The sequence below is a fragment of the Astatotilapia calliptera genome, chromosome 15 (genome assembly GCF_900246225.1).
Source record: "Astatotilapia calliptera chromosome 15, fAstCal1.2, whole genome shotgun sequence".
Classification (NCBI taxonomy): Eukaryota; Metazoa; Chordata; class Actinopteri; order Cichliformes; family Cichlidae; genus Astatotilapia; species Astatotilapia calliptera.
This window is the reverse complement of record NC_039316.1, coordinates 37,000,374-37,024,257: the sequence shown is the minus strand read 5'-3', so window position 1 is coordinate 37,024,257 and position 23,884 is coordinate 37,000,374. Positions and strand designations below refer to the sequence as shown.

At 39.7% G+C, this 23,884-nt stretch overlaps 1 protein-coding gene across 1 annotated transcript; it reads left to right on the top strand.

Moving 5' to 3' along the window:
* Window positions 1-2,126: 2,126 nt before the first annotated feature.
* Window positions 2,127-7,027, top strand: ptger3 (prostaglandin E receptor 3 (subtype EP3)). Its single transcript, XM_026142385.1, has 2 exons — window positions 2,127-3,054; window positions 3,673-7,027. Exons 1-2 carry the CDS (start codon window positions 2,257-2,259, stop codon window positions 3,967-3,969), a joined length of 1,095 nt encoding a protein of 364 aa, XP_025998170.1. The 5' UTR covers window positions 2,127-2,256; the 3' UTR covers window positions 3,970-7,027.
* The last annotated feature ends 16,857 nt before the right edge of the window (window positions 7,028-23,884 follow it).

Genomic DNA, 23,884 nt, shown 5'->3' with positions numbered 1-23,884 from the left:
TACCGTTAATAAGGTCTTTTCACTGAACTGTTCTCAGTGTGGTCAACAGATGGCAGTTTTGACTAAGCTGGTAATCTGTGCGGAAGCAATGACAGTGCTGCTTCATTAAAACTCATTATAGCTCGAAGTTATACCCTTTGGATTAACAATTGCCTTGGAAGTGAAGCTGTTTGCCACTGTCATGGTCTGTGTTGATAAATTCCAGATTTATCCAAGGGTGCAGGAGCGGGAAAATAAACCCACTGGTCTAGTTAACATTTATTGGCTTGACAGATTATATTAAATGCAAAAAACAACCGGAAAGAGGAATTTGGGCCACATAGTCAACTTTCCTCGCACAATTATTAAAGTACATTTAATTTCAAATTTTGCGAGATTCATACTAAAGAACCAAACACGAACTATAACACGATAGTTCAAAGTAAATGGCTGAAGAAATGCAATATAAATAATAGAGTGCTGACTACACAGAAAGCTCAGGTTTTAAAATCTTATGTTCAAAAAGGAAGTGAGAGGGATATGGAGGGTGAGGGTAAAAGTGGTCCCAGTGGTAACTGGAGCACTCTGCAGTGACTCCCAAGCTAGGCAAGTGGCTCCAGCAGATCACAGGAACAACATCTGAGATCTCGGTCCAGAAGAGCGCAGTCCTGGGAACAGCAAAGATACTGCGCAGGATCCTCAAGCTCCCAGGCCTCTGGTAGAGGAGGTTGAAGGATAGACAGCCCACAGAGGTGAGAGAGGAAGCTGGGAGCTCAAGAGTTAAAAAATCCAAATAAAACTGTAAAATTTGAATTGTGACTATGCTGAAATTATATGCAATAGGCTGTTTATGTCACAATAAAATGGCTTTTTAAAATAAATTAACAAGTAAGATAAAATTGCTTAGTCTATTTTGAAATACAGTTTAGCAAAGTGTGAAGTCTCTTAGTATATAGGCACATGATGGTGACAGTGCAGAGTTGATATCAATTGTTTTGATGGGGGAATAGATTATTCTACTGATAGAATATCTACTATCAAATGTGTTGCCATTGTAACAGAGAACTCTTTACAATGTAACAGTTACATTGTAAAGAGTTCTTTGTGGAAGATTTTCACCTCTGGGGTGAAAAAATCCATATGTAAGTTAATAACAACATTTTGACTTACTAATTCCTCGTCACAAGAGTTTTGTATGCAACTGTCTTTATGTACATTATAATCAAACCAGTCCTTTCAGGTTACTTAAAATATCTTTATAGAACGATGTTATCTTTATTGCATTATTGATGCCCTTTTGGCCAGATCACTTGGAGAAAAAAAGACATGTTTAATGCCACAAACACTTTTTTATCCAGATAAATAAAGGGCATATAAAAGTCAACTTGCCAAAAACTGATTGCAGCTTCTTGTGACGTTATTTCTGCCTGAAAATGATTTGATATCATTCATGGGAGATAGGTTTGACAGATTGCAGTCCAACAACTCATTTACAACAGTTCAAATACCGGCAATCATTTGTTGGAAAATGCAGGAAACCACTTTTTGGCAGAGTATCACAACACTGGTATTTAAAATGCTGTAAATAACTTTCTGGCATACAATATGGCAAACATGGCTATCGGACATAGAAGCTCCAATCAGTTTTTGGCAAAGTGACTTGTATTTATCGAGGTAAAAGTTTTCATTGTCATTAAATATATTTTTCAAGAGAGTCTGGCCAACCTGGAAACAGAAAAAGGCAACAAACATAACTTGTGTCTGAAAAGATATTTTAATTGGCTAAAAAGGACCGGATGGATTATAATGTGGGTACATTGTTATAACGTCATAAAGATACTTGCAAGATAGTTAATTTCTTTATCTTTGTTATAACCCCCTGTAAATCATTTCGCCTGAAGCCTGTTTACCAATACAAGCATGTTAGACACAAAAGAAAACCGCACAGAAACATCGATCGCTTTTTGGCAGAACACCGGAGGGTCGATGTCTGGTCCCTACTTACCGGTGCCCTTATTCCAGACACATAAGGACAGTGGTTATTACAGCACAGTGAGAATATGGGCTTCCTCCGGACCCGAAGTAGTCCCGCCTCCAGCGTTTAAAGGACACCTCGCGCTTTACGCATCGCATTCAGTTGGAGCACTTTGGAGTGCAAGATGATGCCAGACCGATACGCACAGGGTAACAGCTGTATATAAGTGTACACTTTTAGAAACAATAACTGGATTCAGCTTTGATTCTCTAGAGGGCTTGCACACCACCAGTGAAGAAGATATGCTGGACGCCAACGTCTCCAAGACACTGCGCCAAATCAATTGCACAAACAATTCCAGTTGTGGATATGCATCAGTTGGATTTCCTATAACTATGATGATCACCGGAATGGTGGGAAACTCGCTAGCTCTTATCCTGGTGTGCATCTCCTACAGAAAGAAGGAAAATAAAAGGAAAAGGTCCTTCTTGCTTTGCATTGGATCTCTGGCGCTGACAGACCTGTTTGGGCAGCTTTTGACAAGTCCAATTGTGATTTCAGTTTACCAATCTGGTAGGAATTTGAGTGACATCGACCAATCTGGCAAGTTATGCGCCTTTTTTGGCGTGTGCATGACAACTTTTGGCCTGTGCGCTCTCTTCATGGCGAGTGCCATGGCGATCGAAAGGGCCTTGGCTATAACTAACCCGCACTGGTACTCGAATCACATGAAGACAAGTGTGACAAAGCAGATTTTAGCTGTTATATGGGGTCTTGTTTTGCTGTTTGCTCTGCTGCCCGTAGCAGGGGTCGGGGAATACACGCAGCAGTGGCCGGGCACCTGGTGCTTCATCAGCATGGTGGATGCCAAAGTCCCAGGAAATGGATTCTTCTCCACCACTTTTGCCATACTCGGGATCTCGGCTCTACTTATAACACTTTTCTGCAATGTGGTGACGATCCGGGGCGTAGTTACCCGGTGTAAAACAAAATCAGGCACTTCTCAGTCTTCAAAGCAGTGGGAACGGCTCACCACGGAGACCGTCATCCAGTTGTTAGGGATTATGTGCGTCCTGCTTATATGCTGGTCTCCTCTGCTGGTATGTTTTTCACGTGCGTCTGCAGGATATATATTTTCTTACAGTGTACTTGCGTAGGCATATTTTATAACAATGTGCTGTCATAGTTTCATATAGTTATGTCCCTTAAAGTAATGTTAAAAATAAACACTGATTGGTTTTAATGTGTTTGTGTCAGTACTTGTCACAAACAGCTTTGAATCTTTATCCATCTTCTCCTCACATAAATGATGTCATGCACGTTTTCTCTGAAAGGCTGCTGCCTTTTGCCATTAAGAGGTAATCCACTTAGGGGTCCTGTTTAGAGATCTGCATAGTGCGCAATGAGATCATGCATTGTCAGTCACATATTTAACAGTCCCAGTGAGATATTAATAGAAGGCACAGCTCTGTGATAGCAGAGACCAATCGTGAAAATTAGTTTTTGCTCATTCCCCGACAGGACTGTTGTTAGAGTGTGTTTCCGTTATATGATTTAGTGAACGTAACATAGGCTTCTGTACACAAAATCAGAAACTATTTTCTAACCAGTGATTGTTTTTTCAGTAAATTAAAGCTTTTGTCACTTAATGGCATGCTTTCTCCTCATTCTCTTAGTGTGAAAAAAAATAAAGTTCTGCCCAAACATCTTCCCCTCAGGTGCTGATGCTGAGGATGCTCTCCACCCAGGTCTTGTCCGATCAGTGTAATTCAAAGGAAGCATCAAACCACACCTCCAATCAGGATTTCCATCTAGATTGTAACTTCTTTCTGACGGCGATACGCTTGGCCTCCCTCAACCAGATCCTGGACCCGTGGGTCTATCTGCTCCTCAGGGAGATCCTCCTGCGCAAGTTCTGCATCATGGCTAATGCTGTCTCCAACTGCTCTTCAGAGGATCAGAAAGAGACGCAGACAGCTCTTAACAAACAGAACCAAGAAACAAAACCTTCATAATGCCCTCCTCTAAAATGAATCCAGCCTTGCACAGTAATTCCTATCTTGTGACTCTGAAGCCAGGAGAGCTTTCTATCAGGATAATGAAACAGGCAAAAGAGTGGGAATGGATTTCTGCCCATGAAAGGATATTGTGCAGCAGGAGCAAGTGTAGCCTCTGTTGCACTGATAATGAAATGAAAAATATCTTCTGAGCATTCGTTTTGCATAAAACACATTCCATTCAAAGCCACCTAACCAGCATGCGGACGCATGACCGTGTCATCTCATGCAACATCTGCTGTGCAGTTACCAGGAACTCTATTGTCACCCGTTTTCTTTTTTTTTAAAACAAACTCAATATTTCAGTATTGGGGCATTCAAACTGACTCACACGGAAGTGCTGAATCTCATGCTCACTGCTTTCTGTAACTTGAAGCCATAAGCTAACTAAAAGACAAATGTTTCTTGTGAATGTCTGTGAGTGAAGGTACTGTAACTTGCTTAAATTAGGTTGTGCATATCTTTAGCATCTCTTACATGAAATGTAACCACTTGATTTAAAACTCAAAGGAGCAACTAAAGGAAAATTCCAAACTGGAGGCAGTTGTAAATAACATTATTTATTAGTCTCTATGATATTTGCTGTTTCTGTGCTGAATGCCAATAATGCTACCTGCCTGGCATCTGTTGTATAGACTATACTTTGTAAAGTTTATTGTATAGTTAAGCTGTACATGGTGTTCCTAGGGGAACAGCTGGGACTACGAAAATGTGAAGTTTTAAAGTTTTCTTCTCCTGTATATGAAATGCACACGGAGACAGTTTGTAATTGTCGGCAACCATCCTTTTAAAATATGTTGAAGGCAAGTCATATGAAACGAATGCCCACATCTGGAGGCATTTCACTGGATTAAAGGGTTTTAATGATCTGCGAGAACACAAGGTGTAACGACGAATGTGCCTAATTTCACCAGCCAAACCTGTTTGGACAAAAAAGAAAAGATTAGTATAGATTTTAACCAGTTACATCAATGAAAGTATAGACTGGTGATCATAATCAAGAACAGTGGTGCAATGAACACAGTCAATGTCAAAATGTCCAAAGCACCACAAAGTCTAACAAGCTCATAAACAGTTTATTTGAAGCTGCTTGTACAACAGGCTGCCATCAGTCGATAATGATGTGAGTCGTCACATTAATGCACCTTTGCTGCTACTTGTGAAATTTTGCGTTAGGCACATGATTTCGACATGTTTTTAGTCTTGTGATATATGCCTTTCATTCACTGGTGGTTTTCTGGGATATTGTGGACAGCCCCATTTGTATTCCACTATTGTTTCTTAGTACCCGCTATATTTTGTCATTACAGCCTCAATCCTGCCCCTAAATAGGTATGAATTATTAATTCCTTTTAATGTGTATAGTGCAGTTTTCCCCTAAGGTCTCAGATAAAGTCAGTGTCATTTCTAACGAGGTGGTTTGCTTCTAGTGCCACCAGAATAAATGTTGATGCTGCTGTTAGAAAACCACGGGCATGGCGCTGCAATTATCTTACGCCACCATATTTATGTTATTTTCTGTACTTGTTTTTGTACATATTGTTAATGTTTGACAGCCTCGGGGGCCGACTCATTTGCTGTCATGGTAACCTTCAGGTTACGGGGCAAATTCTTGTCACAACTCTGCCTTCTCAGCATATCAGCCAACAAGATTAGGCTGATGTCCTCTCATCTCTGCCATGTCTGGTTTTGCCTTTGCCTTTCAGCTGTGAGAATGCACACGGGCTCTGTGGTAATGATCCGATCGGAAATTGTTGTCTGCAAAAAGCCATGTGAAAAATGAGCTTTTTCTCTTTGCTCGTATCTGTTCATCTGAGACAGAGTTTATCTTGTGTTGGTTGTGAAGGCTGAGTGCCTTACACTCAAAGGATTAACCTCGTTTGTTGTGTGAAAAAGGTGTTACAGGAAACAAAACCTCTTTCAGGAGAGTGTTACACGGAGAGTTGGTGGCTACATTTGGCTGAATTTCACACTAAGTGTTATTACACAGACACAAGCAGGTTTTATTTTAACGAAGACTTCACAAACTGAGGAAATATTAGTCGCAACAAGTGCCCTCATTATGCCTTAGTTGATATTCATTTGAAACACTCATCGCTGTGGTTTCATTCATGCACTCATACAGTGAATGCAGCTATTTACAAGTTGCTCTGGAATAAACTGACTCATTTAGCTACTACTTAAATCTACATCTTGTAATTGTGCCAGGCTTCTATCCAGGACGCTTCAGGCTCTACATGCAAAATAATCACACAAAGGAAAATAGCGTAGAGCTGACAGGCTGCACATGCTGTCAAGAATTTATCAGGGTATTAAATTCGCAACCCCACAACATAAAACAAAATGGAATAATAATTATTTAAACACAATTTTCTCCCGACCTAATGGGCCCAGTAAAAGTCTAAGCAATATTTACAAGGAGTGCTCTCTGGCTTTCTGGATGGTAGCTGTGTCCTATGAAGTATGAATGTTCATTAGTTTCCAGGATGGTACAAAGTAATATGAGGTCTCCAAGATCTAATATTTGATGCCAACAACAGCAAATGTTTGGATTTATAAAGAGGTGTGCACATTAAGACGAACCCACTACCAATGCTATTAAAACCAGGGATTAAGGACTATTGAATTTAGTTTTAATCATTTACTTAAACTGCATTCATCTGTGTCAGCACCTTTTTGAGCACACGGTGTAACCGCAACTAGCATCAAAGGGAAGCTATGGTTACGCGGTGACTTAAAAAAAGAAAAAGAGAAACCTGCAGAACACAGCGATGCCTGCAACTCCACTTAGCTCCACTTAGTCGATAAAGCTTGGAAGTGATTTACTGATTGCCACTCGAGCTTTATGTCTATGTCTGTGATTTCCAGATAAGAAGAGGCTGTCTCTAAAATCGTTTGCTTGATCGACATTTTGCACTTAAACTTGCTTGGAATTGCAATCATTTTCTTTCCCCTCCTTTCTGAAACAAATATAAATCTCCTCGATAATCACGTTTAGTCATCCTGTAAAAGTCAACTGGGTTTTTTATTTTTCCATGTTTGTGACTTGGATAAGACTTTCTTGATTTTCTTGTTTTTGTTTGTATGAAGAAATGGCAGATTTCATGTAAAGATGTAAAGAGCAGGTCACTGCTGACGTAAATTACTTACTGTTAAAAGGGAAGAAACAAGAGGTACGTGAGGAAAATATTCCTCGAGTCTTTTAAACCAAGCACACAGTGGTGTTGTGTGTGTGCACAGTTCAATAGAAAGAGGTCAGGCCCACCAGCCAGGTTTCTCTAAGGAATGTAAATAAATACCCGATGTCCGTTAAAGGTACACGTCCTCATATTTTCCTCCCATGCTGCTGCTTTTGAATGTTATATGAGAACTCTGTGCGCTCTCACTGAAGTTTCACTAAATTCTTACAAACTCTGGGACCCGATTCTCAGACGAGGGCTATCTGCAAACCTTCACACAGCGACGTCGGCAGTGCTCTTGTGACTTTCATCTTGGGGTCAGGTGGGGAATGCTGTGACCTCTACAGCTTTGTGCTTTTGTTGTTTTTTTCTATCAAAGATTAAAGTTATGTAACAATATGTACTTGATTTGTATCAGTTCAGCTTTTAATGCACTTTCAAATCATTCTGTTTCACTGCTTCTGGCTGAATATAATTGTGTTATTAACATTATTTTTTTGGCTGTCTAATAAGCATATTTTGATTTTAAATAATAAGTCATTCATTGTCACACCAATTAAAGCAGCCTGTGAAATGTGAAGTGGTAATAAACTGCAATTAGTCTGAGCCAAACACAACTTTTTTTTTAAACTGAGGAACTGGGCATTCTGGTACCCACTGGAAAAAAATTTTCATGTGCTGCCAATTTGAGTCTGACAGCGGATCTTTGCTGCGTTTACTTTCACCCTTTATCACACATGAACTGTGCTTTGAATTTTAGAATTTCACCCCTTGTGTATGAAATCAATCAAGAAACAATGAAACTGTTAACATTCTTTACATGAAAAAAACAAAAGACATGAACTATTTTAAATGTCACACGTGGACTCGTAACTATTTTACATTTACATATATTTTACTCGGCTTGCTGAGATTTTGTTGGAGTTATGAGAACGATGATTTGAGAGTAAGATGATTGTTGCTTGACGGTGAATGTTTTGGACATTGTAAATCTTTTCAACGCTGTTAACAACTCTAAAGCATGTGTATGCTTCTTGCGCTTCTCGAACTTGTGCAATGTGTTTCCAATGGACCAATAAAAAGAACAATGCTGCACTAAACAATGTACTGATCAATCATTGCATAAAAGGGTTTTAATTCACATGTTTGCATCGTTTGAGGTACATGAAAAGTGTTTACCCTCCTTCCTGACTTCTTAGAGTTTTGCATATTTTTCCCTTACAAATTTCAGTTCGTCAGACAAACAAAAATAACCCAAGTAAATACAAAATGCAATTTTTAAGTGATAATTTCATTTAATAAGGGGGTTTGGATGGATGGATGGATGGATGGATTATAGCTCTAGCTTCAGTAACTTAGACTGCTTGTAATGAGGTTATGAGAGGACACTGTCTAGGCTACAATTAGTAAAACACATCACAAGTCTGATCTGTAGCACTTGGGTTGTTTCAAGGTGTAAAAATAACCCAAAGGCCAAGTTGTCAAGAGGTGCACAGAAAAAGAGCCTGGAGTTTCCGTTCGATATGCCTGCCATAAATATAAGCTACGAGACCTTTTCATCACCTCACATTGACATTAGTGGCGTCTGGGACTATTTTAGAGGTTGAAATTCAATCAGTCATGAATTAAATAAATCAATCTGATATGCATGGTGTATACTTCTTTTATTGTTGAGTAAGAAGACTTACTGCATTTAATGAATTCTTGTGGTCTTAGCCGCCCATTATTCATCTCTGATTTTTATGAGGGAGACACATAAAAGATAACACTTGTGCCACACTGGTGTGTGATATGAATTTTATACACACACTGCTCAAAAAACCCAAAGGAAAACATTTTAGTCAGAGTATAGCATGAAGTCAGTCAGACTTGTGGAATATTGATCTGCTCGGTTAAGTATTAGAGGAGAGTTGTTAATCAGTGCTTTGGTGTTATAATAACAGGTGTACTAGAGAGGGCAACAATGAGACAACCACCGAAACAGGAAGGGTGTTACAGGTGGACTTTTTTCCCCACCTCATCTTTTCTGATGATTCTTTCACCAGTTTTGAACTGGTCAGTGTCATTACTGGTAGCAACTCTTCTAGGATGGTGCATCAATATGTGACATTGTCAGACGGTTTGCAGTGTCTCCCACACAGTCTCAAGATCGTGAAGGAGATTCCAGGAGACAGGTAGTTATTACAGGAGAGCTAGACAGGCTCTCAGAAGGTCCTTAAGGTGTGAAACAGCTGTGTACTGCCTTTTGTTCCTGGAGATATTTAACTGAGAGCCATGCTGGGCTCAGACTCTGCTGACCGTCTGTCCCGCGGTCATGCAGGGACTTCATCAAGCTTGGTTGTCTGTTCTTTGTGTGTTTGATTAAAGAATGTTAGCTACCGCTCACCGCTCGTCTGCAGGCTTTATTTAAATGGAAAACTTCCACAACAGGCAAAAAAAAGCTTTTTGCTAAAAAAAAGATTCAGACCAGAAGTTTTTTGCACTGCATTTTAAAATGAAAACATATTGCATTTATTTACAATTAAAGACACAGAGCAGAAAGTGTGTTACTGTTTTACATCCACAGACACACAAGAAAAGAAGCAGGCAACATGAGGTCAAGTTATGGCAATTTTATTTGTGCATTTCAGTTTTTAAAAAACAAACAAACGTCCCAAGAAGAAGGATGGGCTGAAAGAAAGGTGGAGAGAGGGGGAAGAAACTATTGATGCTGCTGGGTCAGTTCTTTCTCAGCAGTCTGCTCCAGAATCCCCTCCTGTCCTCAGCTTGCTTTTCTTTTTCTTTTGCCTTCAGTTCGTTTAAGGTCTTGTTGAGCTGCTCCTCGGCATCTTTAAATTTTTCTTTCAGCTGCTGTTTGGCCAGTTTCCCTTTGTGTTTGAGGAGCTCTTTAGCTTCCTTTTTGTGCTTTCGCATTTCTTTCAGTGCGTCTTTGCAGTCTTTCTTGGTCACCGTCATTTCTTTCTTCAATACCTTCACCTCAATTTTCTCTTCTGCAAGTTCTTCTTGCACTTTCATCAGTTCCTTCTTCATGTTTTCAGTGTGACTCTTTGTATCTTCCATTTCTTTCTTTGCTTCCTCTATTTTCATTTTCTCTTCCTCCAACACTTTTTGAGCTTCCAACAATTCTTTCTTCAAATTTTCAATCTCATTTTCTGCCTCATCTTTACGTTTTTTCTCCTCTTCAAGTTGTTGCTTTACATGCAGTAATTCCTTTCTTAGTGTTTCAGCTTCAGCTGTTACATTTGCAGCTTCTTGAGTTGCCAACTGCATTTTCCTTTTTCCCTCTCCAAAAGCTTCCTGCACCTCCTGTAATTCCTGCATCACATTTCCTGCCTCCTTCTTTGCAGTTTGATATTTATTGTTGGCTTCTTGTGCTGTGCTTTTCTCTTCCTCCAATGCTTTTTGAGCTTCCAACAGTTCTTTCTTCATCTTTTCATTCTCCTTTTCTGCCTGTTGTTTTCCCATTTTCTCTCCTTTAAGTTTGAGACCCACATGCAGTAATTCCTGCAATACTACATCAGTTTCAAACTTTGAATCTTTAGCTTCTCCTCTTGATTTTTCTGCCTCTTCTTTTAATTTGATATTTTCAGCCTGTATCATTTGAAGTTCTTCTTGCAGGTTAATCAGCTGTACTGAATTGTGAGGTGAAGCACTCGCCGATCCTCTTCTCGTTCTCCCTCGATTCATTTTGGCCTTTTAAACAAAGGAGCCAACGTTTTGTAGAGGAGTGAAGTGAAGTTTTTGATGTTTCTTCGTCAACTGTCGTTTGTCCTGCACAGAGATGCTGCTGTAGATGTGTCTCTAGCTGTGTCTGGATACAATGAAACATGCTGGAACTAAGTGCTTGTGTTGCACAGTTCTACTAAACATTCCATTTCATGCATGCTCCGCCCACATGGTCAGGAATGTCAGGTGCTGCATCACCAAATGCTGCTCCTGTTGCCTAGCAATAACAGCTGTTTACTTTTGGGGTCTGGTTCATTATTTAATAAAGAAAACATGTCCAAGTATTGGGTGCTGAGGCTCAGCGCATATTCTAGCCTGCTGTGTGGGTGGGCAGCTAGAAATCACTGGTGGGCAACATGAGTGAGGAGAAAACTGGAGCAGCCAAGCAGGGAGCTGCAGGTTGCTGGTTTGAGTCTCTGTTCAGATGCTGGTGTCTCCTCTCTCTGAGATGTCTGCAAACAGTCCCAGATAAAACAATAAGGATAATAAACAAACACGTGACTAAAATAACAATTATGACTCTGATGTGTTTCATGTGTAGCAGGATGGCCTCTATACAGCAGTCGCTGCAAGCATCCACATCGCCACACTCACTTTTCTTTAAGCAGGCGTGCTGGGCTCCTCCTAAGGAAAGTTTGAAACTTCATTTCCTTCATGCTGGTGAACTTTTTACCAAATATTTCCATCAAAGCTTCTCCATCACTGACAGGGATTGTTTGGATCTTCACACTCATCTCCACCAACCCTAAAAAATGAGTCTCACTTTGCTCATATAATGCCAGGAGTGTCTCCATATTCCACAAAAGTCTGTGCAAACATGTAACAGTATCCCATATTCATATGAATATTATTGATATTATAACAAAAGCTGTCACCAACACAATTGTCCCAAGTGCTTTTTTTATTAGTTATTGCAAATGCTTGATTGCAGTTCTTGCTAGATGACAAACCACTTATTAGGTTTAGAAGGAAATGACTTTTTCTACATGAGGTAAAGTTGGAGCTGTTTCCCCAAACTAAATGAAATCATCATTTAAAAAACTACAATCTGTATTTACTCTGAACATCTGTGTTAACATTTGAAATTGGAAACATGTAAGTGTAACAAACATGTTAAAACATAAGAAATCAGGAAGGGGCATGTATAGGAATTTCTTTTACTTATGTATTAATCACATTATTTTATTGTATGATACCTTGGTGCCACTGGATTTTAACATGTCTCACACTCATACAGTAAGACAAATGGTGGGGGTGTAGTAAGGAAGTTGGGGGAAGCAGAAAACTCCACAGGAAGAGTCTTTTGTCTCTTTGAGGACTCTGGGAGGCAGCAAGGGAGTGTGAACCTTAAGGTGTGAAACAGCTGTGTACTGCCTTTTGTTCCTGGAGAGGTATTTAACTGAGAGCCATGCTGGGCTCAGGGACTCTGCTGACCGTCTGTCCCGCGGTCATGCAGGGACTTCATCAAGCTTGGTTGTCTGTTCTTTGTGTGTTTGATTAAAGAATGTTAGCTACCGCTCACCGCTCGTCTGCAGGCTTTATTTAAATGGAAAACTTCCACAACAGGCAAAAAAAAGCTTTTTGCTAAAAAAAAAGATTCAGAGCAGAAGTTTTTTGCACTGCATTTTAAAATGAAAACATATTGCATTTATTTACAATTAAAGACACAGAGCAGAAAGTGTGTTACTGTTTTACATCCACAGACACACAAGAAAAGAAGCAGGCAACATGAGGTCAAGTTATGGCAATTTTATTTGTGTATTTCAGTTTTTAAAAAACAAACAAACGTCCCAAGAAGAAGGATGGGGTGAAAGAAAGGTGGAGAGAGGGGGAAGAAACTATTGATGCTGCTGGGTCAGTTCTTTCTCAGCAGTCTGCTCCAGAATCCCCTCCTGTCCTCGGCTTGCTTTTCTTTTTCTTTTGCCTTCAGTTCGTTTAAGGTCTTGTTGAGCTGCTCCTCGGCATCTTTAAATGTTTCTTTCAGCTGCTGTTTGGCCAGTTTCCCTTTGTGTTTGAGGAGCTCTTTAGCTTCCTTTTTGTGCTTTCGCATTTCTTTCAGTGCGTCTTTGCAGTCTTTCTTGGTCACCGTCATTTCTTTCTTCAATACCTTCACCTCAATTTTCTCTTCTGCAAGTTCTTCTTGCACTTTCATCAGTTCCTTCTTCATGTTTTCAGTGTGACTCTTTGTATCTTCCATTTCTTTCTTTGCTTCCTCTATTTTCATTTTCTCTTCCTCCAACACTTTTTGAGCTTCCAACAATTCTTTCTTCATATTTTCAATCTCATTTTCTGCCTCGTGTTTACGTTTTTTCTCCTCTTCAAGTTGTTGCTTCACATGCAGTAATTCCTTTCTTAGTGTTTCAGCTTCAGCCGTTACATTTGCAGCTTCTTGAGTTGCCAACTGCATTTTCCTTTTTCCCTCTTCAAAAGCTTCCTGCACCTCCTGTAATTCCTGCATCACATTTCCTGCCTCCTTCTTTGCAGTTTGATATTTATTGTTGGCTTCTTGTGCTGTGCTTTTCTCTTCCTCCAATGCTTTTTGAGCTTCCAACAGTTCTTTCTTCATCTTTTCATTCTCCTTTTCTGCCTGTTGTTTTCCCATCTTCTCTCCTTTAAGTTTGAGGCCCACATGCAGTAATTCCTGCAATACTACTTCAGTTTCAAACTGTGAATCTTTAGCTTCTCCTCTTGATTTTTCTGCCTCTTCTTTTAATTTGACATTTTCAGCCTGTATCATTTGAAGTTCTTCTTGCAGGTTAATCAGCTGTACTGAATTGTGAGGTGAAGCACTCGCCGATCCTCTTCTCGTTCTCCCTCGATTCATTTTGGCCTTTTAAACAAAGGAGCCAACGTTTTGTAGAGGAGTGAAGTGAAGTTTTCGATGTTTCTTCGTCAACTGTCGTTTGTCCTGCACAGAGATGCTGCTGTAGATGTGTCTCTAGCTGTGTCTGGATACAATGAAACATGCTGGAACTAAGTGCTTGTGTTGCACAGTTCTACTAAACATTCCATTTCATGCATGCTCCGCCCACATGGTCAGGAATGTCAGGTGCTGCATCGCCAAAGGCTGCTCCCGTTGCCTAGCAATAACAGCTGTTTACTTTTGGGGTCTGGTTCATTATTTAATAAAGAAAACATGTCCAAGTATTGGGTGCTGAGGCTCAGCGCATATTCTAGCCTGCTGTGTGGGTGGGCAGCTAGAAATCACTGGTGGGCAACATGAGTGAGGAGAAAACTGGAGCAGCCAAGCAGGGAGCTGCAGGTTGCTGGTTTGAGTCTCTGTTCAGATGCTGGTGTCTCCTCTCTGAGATGTCTGCAAACAGTCCCAGATAAAACAATAAGGATAATAAACAAACGTGACTAAAATAACAATTATGACTCTGATGTGTTTCATGTGTAGCAGGATGGCCTCTATACAGCAGTCGCTGCAAGCATCCACATCGCCACACTCACTTTTCTTTAAGCAGGCGTGCTGGGCTCCTCCTAAGGAAAGTTTGAAACTTCATTTCCTTCATGCTGGTGAACTTTTTACCAAATATTTCCATCAAAGCTTCTCCATCACTGACAGGGATTGTTTGGATCTTCACACTCATCTCCACCAACCCTAAAAAATGAGTCTCACTTTGCTCATATAATGCCAGGAGTGTCTCCATATTCCACAAAAGTCTGTGCAAACATGTAACAGTATCCCATATTCATATGAATATTATTGATATTATAACAAAAGCTGTCACCAACACAATTGTCCCAAGTGCTTTTTTATTAGTTATTGCAAATGCTTGATCGCAGTTCTTGCTAGATGACAAAACCACTTATTAGGTTTAGAAGGAAATGACTTTTTCTACATGAGGTAAAGTTGGAGCTGTTTCCCCAAACTAAATGAAACCATCATTTAAAAAACTACAATCTGTATTTACTCTGAACATCTGTGTTAACATTTGAAATTGGAAACATGTAAGTGTAACAAACATGTTAAAACATAAGAAATCAGGAAGGGGCATGTATAGGAATTTCTTTTACTTATGTATTAATCACATTATTTTATTGTATGATGCCTTGGTGCCACTGGATTTTAACATGTCTCACACTCATACAGTAAGACAAATGGTGGGGGTGTAGTAAGGAAGTTGGGGGGAAGCAGACAACTCCACAGGAAGAGTCTTTTGTCTCTTTGAGGACTCTGGGAGGCAGCAAGGGAGTGTGAAGCTTAAGGTGTGAAACAGCTGTGTACTGCCTTTTGTTCCTGGAGAGTATTTAACTGAGAGCCATGCTGGGCTCAGGGACTCTGCTGACCGTCTGTCCCGCGGTCATGCAGGGACTTCATCAAGCTTGGTTGTCTGTTCTTTGTGTGTTTGATTAAAGAATGTTAGCTACCGCTCACCGCTCGTCTGCAGGCTTTATTTAAATGGAAAACTTCCACAACAGGCAAAAAAAAGCTTTTTGCTAAAAAAAGATTCAGAGCAGAAGTTTTTTGCACTGCATTTTAAAATGAAAACATATTGCATTTATTTACAATTAAAGACACAGAGCAGAAAGTGTGTTACTGTTTTACATCCACAGACACACAAGAAAAGAAGCAGGCAACATGAGGTCAAGTTATGGCAATTTTATTTGTGCATTTCAGTTTTTAAAAAACAAACAAACGTCCCAAGAAGAAGGATGGGCTGAAAGAAAGGTGGAGAGAGGGGGAAGAAACTATTGATGCTGCTGGGTCAGTTCTTTCTCAGCAGTCTGCTCCAGAATCCCCTCCTGTCCTCAGCTTGCTTTTCTTTTTCTTTTGCCTTCAGTTCGTTTAAGGTCTTGTTGAGCTGCTCCTCGGCATCTTTAAATTTTTCTTTCAGCTGCTGTTTGGCCAGTTTCCCTTTGTGTTTGAGGAGCTCTTTAGCTTCCTTTTTGTGCTTTCGCATTTCTTTCAGTGCGTCTTTGCAGTCTTTCTTGGTCACCGTCATTTCTTTCTTCAATACCTTCACCTCAATTTTCTCTTCTGCAAGTTCTTCTTGCACTTTCATCAGTTCCTTCTTCATGTTTTCAGTGTGACTCTTTGTATCTTCCATTTCTTTCTTTGCTTCCTCTATTTTCATTTTCTCTTCCTCCAACACTTTTTGAGCTTCCAACAATTCTTTCTTCAAATTTTCAATCTCATTTTCTGCCTCATCTTTACGTTTTTTCTCCTCTTCAAGTTGTTGCTTTACATGCAGTAATTCCTTTCTTAGTGTTTCAGCTTCAGCTGTTACATTTGCAGCTTCTTGAGTTGCCAACTGCATTTTCCTTTTTCCCTCTCCAAAAGCTTCCTGCACCTCCTGTAATTCCTGCATCACATTTCCTGCCTCCTTCTTTGCAGTTTGATATTTATTGTTGGCTTCTTGTGCTGTGCTTTTCTCTTCCTCCAATGCTTTTTGAGCTTCCAACAGTTCTTTCTTCATCTTTTCATTCTCCTTTTCTGCCTGTTGTTTTCCCATTTTCTCTCCTTTAAGTTTGAGACCCACATGCAGTAATTCCTGCAATACTACATCAGTTTCAAACTTTGAATCTTTAGCTTCTCCTCTTGATTTTTCTGCCTCTTCTTTTAATTTGAAATTTTCAGCCTGTATCATTTGAAGTTCTTCTTGCAGGTTAATCAGCTGTACTGAATTGTGAGGTGAAGCACTCGCCGATCCTCTTCTCGTTCTCCCTCGATTCATTTTGGCCTTTTAAACAAAGGAGCCAACGTTTTGTAGAGGAGTGAAGTGAAGTTTTTGATGTTTCTTCGTCAACTGTCGTTTGTCCTGCACAGAGATGCTGCTGTAGATGTGTCTCTAGCTGTGTCTGGATACAATGAAACATGCTGGAACTAAGTGCTTGTGTTGCACAGTTCTACTAAACATTCCATTTCATGCATGCTCCGCCCACATGGTCAGGAATGTCAGGTGCTGCATCGCCAAAGGCTGCTCCCGTTGCCTAGCAATAACAGCTGTTTACTTTTGGGGTCTGGTTCATTATTTAATAAAGAAAACATGTCCAAGTATTGGGTGCTGAGGCTCAGCGCATATTCTAGCCTGCTGTGTGGGTGGGCAGCTAGAAATCACTGGTGGGCAACATGAGTGAGGAGAAAACTGGAGCAGCCAAGCAGGGAGCTGCAGGTTGCTGGTTTGAGTCTCTGTTCAGATGCTGGTGTCTCCTCTCTCTGAGATGTCTGCAAACAGTCCCAGATAAAACAATAAGGATAATAAACAAACACGTGACTAAAATAACAATTATGACTCTGATGTGTTTCATGTGTAGCAGGATGGCCTCTATACAGCAGTCGCTGCAAGCATCCACATCGCCACACTCACTTTTCTTTAAGCAGGCGTGCTGGGCTCCTCCTAAGGAAAGTTTGAAACTTCATTTCCTTCATGCTGGTGAACTTTTTACCAAATATTTCCATCAAAGCTTCTCCATCACTGACAGGGATTGTTTGGATCTTCACACTCATCTCCACCAACCCTAAAAAATGAGTCTCACTTTGCTCATATAATGCCAGGAGTGTCTCCATATTCCACAAAAGTCTGTGCAAACATGTAACAGTATCCCATATTCATATGAATATTATTGATATTATAACAAAAGCTGTCACCAACACAATTGTCACAAGTGCTTTTTTTATTAGTTATTGCAAATGCTTGATTGCAGTTCTTGCTAGATGACAAAACCACTTATTAGGTTTAGAAGGAAATGACTTTTTCTACATGAGGTAAAGTTGGAGCTGTTTCCCCAAACTAAATGAAATCATCATTTAAAAAACTACAATCTGTATTTACTCTGAACATCTGTGTTAACATTTGAAATTGGAAACATGTAAGTGTAACAAACATGTTAAAACATAAGAAATCAGGAAGGGGCATGTATAGGAATTTCTTTTACTTATGTATTAATCACATTATTTTATTGTATGATGCCTTGGTGCCACTGGATTTTAACATGTCTCACACTCATACAGTAAGACAAATGGTGGGGGTCTAGTAAGGAAGTTGAGGGAAGCAGAAAACTCCACAGGAAGAGTCTTTTGTCTCTTTGAGGACTCTGGGAGGCAGCAAGGGAGTGTGAACCTTAAGTGCAGCTGATGAAGACGTGAGAAACTTTATTCCATTAAAAGTTAATCAAATTAAACAAATAAATATAATTATGTATTTTTTAACAGCACGAACCAACATAGAGACTCACAGGCACTATTTGAATTAGAAATTAATTGCTTAAGTGATTCTTGACATCAATCTTGACTGATACCAAACTGAAACTCAGGTGAAGATAAGAGAGGGGAGCTTTTATTATTAAACACAGCTGCTCTTGATATCAGATTAAAACGTGTTTAACTCTCCTCCATTATCTTTCACCTCATTAGGACACTCCTTTCATATTTTTCTGTTTCCTTCTGTTGTAAGTCACTTGAAAAGTCTCTCCTGCAGCCTCTTGACAGCAGCAGAACCTCCACCACCATCTGAAGTAGCTCAAGGATCACTCCTCAGTCGTCCTCCCCCAGGTGTCACTGACTAATCAGCATGCTCTTTCAGCTCCCAGAAACTGCAGCACAGTTTCTCCTCCTGAGGATGATGAATATGCTGCCAGCATCCAGATGCATCCATCCACATGTGTGAGGTTCCCATGATCATATGAAAAAAAAAAGAAGGATTCTGTTGAGGACGAAGAAAAATTACTCATTACCTTACTCAAGTTTATTTAACTTTGTTTAACCAGTGTGTGAATGTGTGTGTGAATGGGTGGATGACTGGATATGTAAAGCGCTTTGGGGTCCTTAGGGACTAGTAAAGCGCTATATAAATACAGGCCATTTAACTTTTGAATGAAAAATGATAATAAAAGAGATGTTAATGAGTAATGCCAAATCAGTGTTACTCATTAACAAAAATGAAAATATGATGCACAAACAGCTGTGTATCGCACACAGGCTCTCACTGTGTCCTTATTTTCAATGCCAGCTTCATTTGATTCAAGCTGAGCTGAAAATAAACAGAATTTTATAGACCACTGTTCTTTGTGTTCAGTGAGTCAGTGAGAATTTAGTTTATGACTTCACAGAAGTTTTAATCTGACTCGGGCGTCGTAAATAGCGACCATCTTCTGACTCCTGCTGACACGGGTTTCTGAGAAGATGAGACTCTTTATGTAGAATACGTTTTAACAGTGCCTGTGCAGCCTGTGCAGTGACTGCATCAACCTGCAACGAGCTGTAGTGAGTAGGTGAGGGACGCTGGTTTATGCTACTGTAGAGACTCATTTGGATCAATCAGTGAGCATTTCTGAAAGAAAACCTGCATCCCACCCCCATCAGATAAAGAATGTTTCCACTTCCAGAGCAGACTCATATAGCATATTTATTCCTAATAATTAATTATTAATTATTATATATAAGCCAACAATAGAATCATAGAAAAGAGGGTGTGTGTAATGTTGAGACACACATGTTCAGTACCTTGAACTTACAATGCTTATTTTTTGGTACACTTATACTGTCCAGGGGTGTACTTAAATTCCTGTATTGTTTGGAGTTTGAATACCTTGTTTAAATGTATCCTTCGTGCTATTTTAACTATACATACTTTTCACATTCTTTGTTGCTTGTAAAGTTTCCCTCGAAAAAACAAACATGCAAAAAATCCCCCAAATCTATTCTGAGACAGTCTGCTGAATGCAAGCAAAGGTGCAGAAATCCATTTGCTGCGATGGATGAACGTATTCAATTACCTGCGATCCCTCTCCATCAGCTTTGACCTTTTCCAGAATTTCTCTTCTTGCAAGTAACACGGACACAGTCAGCCATCACTATCAAAACAATAACTCAGACGCCACAAGAGGCCATTGTAGGCACCACCACCATCAGTCACTATATTGATACATGCTAGTGTCAACACTACGTTACGTATTGAGTCATAAAGTCATCCACCTGCAGATGTTGTATGCAAAGCGAATATTCTTTGGATTTAAAATATAAAACACCAGCAGCTATATCACATCCCGTGTATTTCCTGAACACCTGCTCTCAACCTGCTTCAAAGCTGCATCCCAAGCTTATCATCTTGGTCTTTACTTTATTGATGTTACATGGGCTTTATTGCTGTGTATTCTGTACGATTTACATAATTTTCCCAGCTTGTCCATGGTAACGGTATCATGATATCCACTATAAAAGAGAAACACAGCAGCATCTCGTGACCTTTAATGTTAATTATAACCTATTATCTAAGGCTCTCGGTGAAAGCCTGAAGTTTCAAATGGCTTGGTGCACTTTAACAACAGATGTGAAGATAATGGAGTAACTATATATATATATATATATATATATATATATATATATATATATATATATATATATATATATATATATATATATATATATAAAAACACCCAGCACGCCCTTGCGGGCGGTTTATCCTTCAAGCTCGGGTCCTCTACCAGAGGCCTGGGAGCTTGAGGGTCCTGCGCAGTATCTTAGCTGTTCCCAGGACTGCGCTCTTCTGGACAGAGATCTCCGATGTTGTTCCCGGGATCTGCTGGAGCCACTCGCCTAGCTTGGGAGTCACCGCACCTAGTGCTCCGATTACCACGGGGACCACCGTTACCTTCACCCTCCACATCCTCTCGAGCTCTTCTCTGAGCTCTTGGTATTTCTCCAGCTTCTCGTGTTCCTTCTTCCTGATATTGCTGTCATTCGGAACCGCTACATCGATCACTACGGCCGTCTTCATGTTTTCAGCTATTTCTGGTTATAAGGTGAATTGGACCAAATCAGAGGCCCTTCCATTAACTAGTTATTGTCCTAGGTCACTTTTTCAAACTGGTATGTTTTCCTGGCCTCAGAAGGGCATTAAGTATTTAGGCATCACCTTCCCGCCTCATTTGTCAGACCTGATGAAGATACATTTTGAACCTTTACTCAGCGATATGAAAATTAATATTGATCGTTGGTCTCAGATGTATCTCTCAATGTGGGGAAAGGTAAACGTAATCAAAATGGTATGTACACCTAAGTTCAATTATTTGTTGCAGGCTCTACCAATCCATGTTCCTTTGAAATACACCAAACAGTTTGACCAGCTCTGTAAGTCATTTATATGGAATAATAAAAAGCCTAGATTGAATCTGATGAAACTGCAGAAACCAGTGGACAGAGGTGGGTTAGGGATACCTAATCTACTTTTATATCATTATGCTTTTTCTCTTCGGCATTTGGCACATTGGTTCTTACCCCCTGAGAAAGCGCCTCCTTGGCTTTCCATTGAAAGTATTGCTTGCTCGCCATTCATACCATTATATAGCTTATCAACTAATTTGTCTCCCCACGTCCAATCACATCCAGTACTTTCTCATTTGAAAGAAGTATGGAAAAGGTTGTCCAAATTATGCAAATTTGATCCACATCTTAACCAATCTGCTGGTATTTGGCATAATCCCAAACTTTCTATTGCTAAACTACCCTTCTTTTGGAAGCTCTGGTTTCAAAGAGGTATAACAGTGTTGGGGGATCTTTATGAAAATAGTATATTTAAATCATATGGAAAACTTGCAGAAGAATTTGATTTACCTAGATAGGAATTTTGGAAATATCTACAACTAAGACATTTGATGGCCAATACATGTGGTTCATTCGCAAAGTTCCCTTTAAGCTGCGACTTTCTGGAGAAAATAAAAAAAACCTTTGGGCGTGGAAAAGAGGCATCAGCTTATTACAAAATGCTTTTATTAGCTTCTGATTCTAACACACTGTCCCTCAAAAGAACGTGGGAAATGGACTTAAATCTCAACTTTACAGTGGAGGAATGGAATGGCATCCTCAGAAATCTGAAAAAAACGTCACGCGAATTACGTTCAAGATTGGTCCAATTTAAGATTTTAAATAGAGTATACTGGACACCCTCACGGTTGCATAGGGTGGGTCTAGTGACTGATGATGCATGCTGGAAATGCCAGCAAGGAAGTGGCACACTTTTACATTTGCTCTGGGGGTGCTCCAAAGTCCAAGATTATTGGATTCATATTCACACTGTAGTAGAGAAGGTTGTAGGTCAAAGGGTCCCATTTATGAACAGTCTTTATGTATTAGGAGACCCTTCAGCTTTGAGTCACTTATCCACTTCTCTTGCTCATTGGGTACAAACGGCGATTATGCTGGGGAGGAAGCTGCTGGTGAAAGAGTGGAAGGCCTCATCGACTCCTACATTCTCTCAGTGGTATATCTCTTTTGGACAAGTGGCAGCTTACGAAAGATTATCATATAGACTGCTAAATAGACTGGACGATTATAATGATAAGTGGGCAAATTACTTTTTACATACAGGTCAGTGACGTATCCGGCTAAAATAGTTAAGCTTGGACTAAATAGGATAGCTGTATTCTGGTCTATGTGGAATGTTGGCATCACTTTTTTTTCTTCTTTTGTTTTTTGGGGGGGGGGGGGGGGGGGGGGGATGTAAATATGCATTTGTGCTCAATTTGTTCTGCTGTTGTTACTGGGAATGTCCATTCTGCTAGTTTTTGGGTGTTCTTTTTGGAGGGGGGGGGGGGGGCTTGGGGTTTTGTTTTATTTATTTATTTTGTTTTTTAGGATGGAAATATGCATCTATGCTCAATTTGTTCTGCTGTTGTTACTGGGAATGTCCATTCTGCTAGTTTTTGGTTGTTTTTTTTTTTTTTGGGGGGGGGGGGGTGTTTTTTTTTTTTTTTTTTTTTGTGTGTGTGTGTTTTGGGTTTTTTTTGTGTATATTAAAATTTAATAAAGTTTGAGTCATAAAAGTCCTATTTGTTATACAGATATTTAATAATTACTCTCTTAGATTTACTTCTTATTTATTCAATTATTCACACATAGTGGTGGTTAGCAGGTGTTTAGACCATTAAACTGTCATGATAGACTAAATTTGGGCAAACGTGAGGAGGGACTGTGACGGGGTCTAAAAGTCTTGTTGTTTGTTCCTTGTATGAAGTGGTTAGTATTTACTGTATATATCCATGCACATGTAATCTGTTTATAGAAATCTTTGTTTTATAGCTTTAATAAGTACAATATAAACATGGCCCTTTCAGTAAGCAACAACAGCCATTAGTTAAGCTAATAGATCCCATTCATCAGGTCCTGCCCTACCTGACTGCAGCCATATGGTAGAAAATACGGACCAGGTCAGGCACAGGAACATTGATATGGATGATTTTATGAACACGTCTCTGCAGCCAACAGTCAAATATTCAAGGTTTTCCTTTTGGCTAATTTGTTTAAACAGGAGCTCGGGCTCCCTTAGGCACTATCACCATCTGTTGTCGAGGCAGGTTTTGTCTAGGGGCAAAGGCACTAATCACCACACCATTCACTGTTGTTAGAGTCAAAACTGATTATAGGTCTGGAGCACGTGTCCCTGTGCAGCGTGACTTTAACTGAGCAGTTACTACACAACATGTGAGTGGGTGTATGTACAGCATATAGTTAACACAGAGTGGGAGACATGCTGATTTAGTTTTTCTTCTTTTTTTTTGGTTCAGTTACACAAAATATGTGACAAACTGAGGATATCAGTTTTTTTATTGTCTGGATTTCTGACAGTTGAACCACAGACACACTCTCTGTTTGAAGAGGTTTATTTTTTTGTTTATTTACAGTTTTTCCCAGGGTATTGGCTGCCTTTCACTCATTTTTAGGTTTTTATAGTTGACTTAACTCAAGGGATGAACCACTGTGGTGACTCACAGAGCAAACAACTTAGCAAGGAATCAATTTAATTTTAAATTGTATCTTTTGGCACTTTGCGGCTAACGGCCTGTCATAAAACACATAATTTGTTCCTGTTTCTTTATTTTAACTATGCCGAAGATAACATAGTTTGACATGCATAAAATTGTATTTTGGCACCTATGCAATGATTCAAAAAGAGCTATTAGATTAAAAACTGTCAGAAAAGTGCCAAAAACAAAATGTATTCAATGTGCAATACCATCTGGAAAGC

Excerpts from the sequence above, each read along its gene's own strand:
- ptger3 (XM_026142385.1), top strand. The coding sequence starts at position 2,257 with ATGCTGGACGCCAACGTCTCCAAGACACTGCGCCAAATCAATTGCACA. Across the intron at positions 3,055-3,672 it reads TATGCTGGTCTCCTCTGCTG|GTGCTGATGCTGAGGATGCT; the intron begins GTATGTTTTTCA and ends TCTTCCCCTCAG.